Source organism: Dermacentor silvarum, chromosome 9, assembly GCF_013339745.2.
Source record: "Dermacentor silvarum isolate Dsil-2018 chromosome 9, BIME_Dsil_1.4, whole genome shotgun sequence".
NCBI lineage: Eukaryota > Metazoa > Arthropoda > Arachnida > Ixodida > Ixodidae > Dermacentor > Dermacentor silvarum.
This window is the reverse complement of record NC_051162.1, coordinates 103,940,317-103,945,794: the sequence shown is the minus strand read 5'-3', so window position 1 is coordinate 103,945,794 and position 5,478 is coordinate 103,940,317. Positions and strand designations below refer to the sequence as shown.

At 42.8% G+C, this 5,478-nt stretch overlaps 1 protein-coding gene across 4 annotated transcripts in view; it reads left to right on the top strand.

Annotated features, from left to right (window-relative positions):
- The first annotated feature begins 5,229 nt into the window (after positions 1-5,229).
- LOC119463457 (tenascin-R-like) overlaps positions 5,230-5,478 on the top strand; it is an 88,712-nt gene continuing 88,463 nt past the window's right edge. For 3 of the 4 annotated variants that reach the window (XM_049656655.1, XM_049656656.1, XM_049656654.1), the window contains exon 1: positions 5,235-5,280. In XM_049656655.1, coding sequence (XP_049512612.1) covers positions 5,257-5,280 — 24 coding nt within the window. In that variant the 5' untranslated portion in view covers positions 5,235-5,256. Of the gene's footprint in view, positions 5,398-5,478 lie in introns of all 4 variants that reach the window. The other variant, XM_037724299.2, reaches the window with a different exon arrangement.

The window sequence follows — 5,478 nt, the reverse complement described above, 5'->3', positions numbered from 1 at the left end:
ATATCTTGTCCCAAATGACAGCGTCGACTCGAATATTCTGCCTACCTCCGTCGTCACCTTCGCAGTACCTAAATCTTTCAGCATTTGGAAAACTTTTGTATATATTATAGATGCTCACATAAATATATGTATAAGAGGAAATAAATAAAGTAAATAAATAAATAAAATAAATTATTCAATAAATAAGTGAATGAATAAATAAAAATTACATAAAAAATTCCACCTAGACTTGTACACTAGAACATTTTTGGGGGTTTTCGAAACATCTCTGCGAATTAGTCGCATAGAAATGACAAATAACGCAGGAATTTATTTGAATTTCTTATAATTTTCATTTGTTAGCTGTCTGCCATGGTCATATGATATGTTCTGACTAGCTAAATCCACTTATCTTTCACGGAATTTCTGCTTTAGCAATACATTTGGGGCTAGCAGAAGTGGCATGTCTGTGTCCTTTAAGCGACGTGTTGATAAGCCCAATAGCAATAGATGCCTTCCTGTTAACCTGCTCTAGGGGCAAGCCTACACCTCACGACAGATCAAGTCTTGTGCTGCTAGCATAGGGTACACCCTGGATATTGTATATATAGGAAAAGCCGTTTCAAATAAAGAAAAACAAAAAAATGCCTGCCGTCCAGTGAATCATACCTCGACCCACTGGGATACCCACGCTGCTGCTGCTGATACGCTGCGCTGGAGCCATGATGGCACACGAGTGCGACTTATCATTTCAGCATCCGGGCGGAAATAAGCCATCACAGGATGCCGTGCTCTAGCTCGTATTAGGGTGTTGTTTACGGAGCCACGGCCTGCATTGCGGTAGCGTCGTTCAAGACGGCCTGATGCCGCTCGTTATGGGGACTGCATGACGCAAGATGTCATAAAGCGCAACAGAAGTCTCTTTGATACAACATAATTTTCCGGAATAGTATTTGAATGTTACCGCACGGGTCTAGGGTACAGTTTAAGATCACTTAGCACATCTGGTTGCATAGTTTGTTCCTGGAAAAAGAAAACACATAGGAAACATTCAGGGCTTTTGGAACCATTCACATAGTGTCATTATAGGCAATAGCCCATGATTTAGGAGTCATGGGGATTTCTTGATACAAATTTTTTAGCTATCAACGAACCCCACACAAGCGTACGTTTATTGTCAAAAAGAAATTGTTTTCAACCATAGAGAGAAAACAATTATGCCAGAGGACCATAAGGGAAAATAATTATGTTTAATTGAGGTGTAGAAATAAGGAAGAGCTAAATGAAAGTGCAGAAAAAAGAGCTTGCCAGAGGTGAGAGGCGCAACCACATATTCTGCAGAAAGCGATATTTTTTTCTTCAACTTAATATAGACATCACTTACTTTAGGGTATTCCGTTCCTTACAGAGCGTCTTCTGGTAACCCTGTTTTAACCTTTAACCGATTATATTTCTCAATTAGCGTCCATTTTTTACGACCGGTCTATAGCGGCGATTACGTTGACTTGTCGTCACTCGGTTCACAGATAATGCGGGAAATGGAATTGAACGCGAAGTGAAACAGAATGGTTACATTACCCTAGCATTAATATGCACGTATTATGCTACACGTAGCTTTAATGTATGTTTTGTAATACGTCCACGCGTACTTATTATTTCCGAAAAAGAAACACAAACGTCTAACTTGAATGACAATTGAAGGGGCCTGACATGTTTGTTCTGATTCATTCCGTTCATTGGCTGAGCCTGGTGCATCCATTCTGCCGCACTCCTGATTGCGAAGTCTTTATCCTGACTTGTTGCACTACGAACAATGAAGACAAGATGCCTGCGGCAGCTTTTATATGTGAGTAGCCTGGGGCTTGCTGTAAGGTGAATGCTTGTGCTGTAAGAACAAGAAGAGTGGTTGTAGCATGTCTTTTTGGCGTAACTGTTTGTGTGTTTCCCAGAAGTTTTATTCAGGAAGATCATATGAGGGACCGGAATATGAGGGGGGATTAACATGATGACAACGAGTTCAATTGTACTGTTCTATCGTTTAATTATGACACTTCATTATACCCTGTGAGGATTATTTGTTAGTAAACAAATATTAGGCGCAGAGAATCAGGGCTTGTTGCAGGTAACGCGTTACGAAACTCTGAAGCGAGGAGGCTAATTACAGCCTTTATATTAAATTACTTGTGCAATGATTCAGAGCCTAGCACATGTATTTGAAGAACAGTGCAAGATGGTTGCCCAGTGCCCAGAAAAAAAAAGTTATTCGTGCGTCATTGTGCGCCAAGAAGGCTGCGTCCTCTGCGTTGTGTACGTATGAGCAACGTTTCAGAAGCATCTGGTAAATACAGACTCCACAAATAATTCCTAACGCAAGTGCCTGAAGGCGTTATAAGAACGTTATCAGCTGCATTTCTGACATCGCGATTGAACGTCATCAGAGCAAATTTACTATTTGTGAAAATGGGGTGCATGTTAAATGTAATGACAGGAAACTGAATGTTAACGATAACAAGTGGCCACGATTTAAGTCATTACCTTAATTAAAATGCTTTCCAAATTTATACTGAACCCTTGTGTTCTGTCAAGCTTCATGCGTTATACCATGTTTGTTTCAGTTTTCAATAGCACGAACGGTGGAATTAAACTAGGCAACTTGTTTATATTTGGTTAAAATAAGGGGTGAGTGAGAAGTAATCTCAAGTTTAAGTTCGATCTATTGGGTCAATTGCGGCATTTGCACTAAATTACGTATGTAAGCACTCCGAAGCGTTATAGGCGTTTTATGAACGGCACTGAGTATAGCCCGTCATGCTGGGAGAACTGTACCTGCCACGAGATCAAATCAGGCACAAATGACACTAACCTCAAGTAAATGTGGAAGTGAAGTTAAATATGTGTGAATGAATACCGCTTTTGCTTAAAGTTGCTTAATCAAGTGCTTGAAAGCGTTATATGTGGCTAAGTTTGCAACCAAAAAAGTCAAAAGCAGGCAATGTTCTCAAAATTTAGATTTATTGGCATGAAACTAAGATCCTTACTGCGAATGCTCCAAAGAAAGCGCTTCACTGGAAATTCAGCTTGGTATATGCGACGTCAGAAAAGATGGCTGTAGTCACTTCTACTGGCACATAGCATGCAGATACGGATTTCTTACGATGTCATCTAAACCGGCCCCATTTCTAGGCGGTTTGCAGCCTAAAAGTGGTCGTGGCCTTTCTTAAAAACGAAGCATCATGAAATTTAGTCGTAACTCTAGGGAACCATTACTCAGGGCAAGAGTTACGCGTACACAAAATAAAGGCCGGGGTTGCGCTGAAAAGGCAAATAATTCATAGCGGTAGCAAAAGTACTCGGCAAATATATATGAAGTAAGGCTCTGAGTACTGACTGCCGTATATATTGCAGTCGCCATTCGCTTACTGATTAAATTAGCAAGCATGGTGTCATGCGCGCGCAGTCAATCATGAAGAGATCGCACTGGATGATCGCACGAACACTCACAGCCACAATGCTGACTGTGAAAAATTGTGCAAACGTAGGTTCGCAAAAGCTTCGGCTGCCTTCTCGCTTCAACGCGGCATCGAAAGTTCAGAATGCGCGACCATTCAGCAGTGCACGCGGGAAGACAGAGCATATGCAGCCGCCATCAACTTAAGCTCGCCCAACGCTTGCACACGCTGGAGATTACCCACAAAAAACGGCTCGGGAGGCGTCTGCACTCAGCCACGTGTATAGCCATGCGCAGCCACGGTCGGGCTAGACGATGAGACGCGTATTCATCCCCCCCCCCCCGGCACGTTTTGCACGCGCTTTATGACATGAGCTCCAACAGTGGGCGCGGATTAAGCGATCTTTCTTCTCGGATCAGCCGCGCATGCTTTCCTTCGCACCCAAGGCATACAACGCGCGGGGTGTGAAAGGCACTTATTGCACTTGGCCTTCATGGTAAAGCTCACTTCGATGCCGGCGGGGAACATTCTCCAAGAATGTTCTTGTAATTTCTATTGAAATAAACTGCATTTGCCTTATGCCAACACGAGTCATGAAGATATCACATATATGACTATATTATCTGATGTGTGTGTCTTCTATTAAATCCAGTGCTAATCTAGTTCGCCGCGCGGCTAATTATTCTCTACACACAGTGACGCCAAGTACAGCTGCACGTAATCAGGTTTTCACCGGCAGTGCTTGTCCTTCAAACTACAGCGCCTTCCTGCTTGCATTCACACCACCACCGTTGATGACAAGTCTCGCGCCATTACTAATACCAAGTCTGGTAATCAGCCTTCTCAATGCACCATGCAGCAATTAACCGTCTATCAACCACCAGCACACACCTCCACTAACTTGAATTCTCTCTTTTTTTAGAAACCATCGCCGTAGCGGATCATCTATGGCGTTGTGCTGCGGGGATTGAGGTTGCGGGTTCGACCCCGGCCACGGTGGTCGTATACCGGGGTGGTTGTTTGGGGGAATGCACCGCACCCCCACGGTATACAACCACCGTGGCCGTGCTCGAACCCGTGACATCAGTCCCCGCGCAGCGCAACGTTGTAATTGAACCCCAGGAGGTCAAAATTGTCCCAGGGCATCCCCTATGGCATGCCTGACAATGAGATTTTGGTTTTGGTACGTAGAATGTTTTAGTTTGCTATAAACTTCTTCTAAATAGCAAGGGGTTGGAACAGCCTACCCACCAACGCATTGGAGGCTTCTGAGAAAACTAAAAAGAAGACATTATGTTGTATTTTAAAAGCCTATCCTACTTGTAATACGTCTCTTGGGGGCATGGCAGGCCACTACATCAGTAAATAAATGGAGAACTAACCAACCAACCTACCAACGAACCAACCAACCAACCAACCAACCAACCAACCAACCAACCAACCAACTAACTAACTAACTAACTAACTAACTAACTAACTAGCTAACTAACTAACTAACTAAGTAAATAAGTAAATAAATAAATAAATAAATAAATAAATAAATAAATAAATAAATAAATAAATAAATAAATAAAAGACAGGACAGCTACAGCATGCAATATGTAACTGCTACAAGACCATAGTAGTTTCTCGCTGTTTTCTGCCGTGCATTCCACTTGTGTCTGGTCGTTCTGCGCTATCTCTTCTCGATGGGGACTTTGCTGGCTCAAAGATTTCGGTCGCGTATTTCCTTGTCAGCTTCCGCGCGCAAGCCGATATCGACTCCGAACTCATTTCACTCAACTGCCGACGCCGCTTTGGCAAACACGCACTCCATAACGTCGGCTTCATGCCGCATCTGCTGCCCTCAGTGGTAGGTATAGATATTGCAGTTTTTTAGGAGAGCTATGTGATAATATTCTTTGACTGGCCTAAAGCGGAGCAGCGTCGGAAAAATCTGTGCTTGGTTCTTAGGCGCTCAATTTATCGCGTAAGTTCTTGTTTTATATTTTTTAGATGCTACTGACTTTATACACATTAGGCTATTTGCTTTTGTTAAGCAGTCGGAATG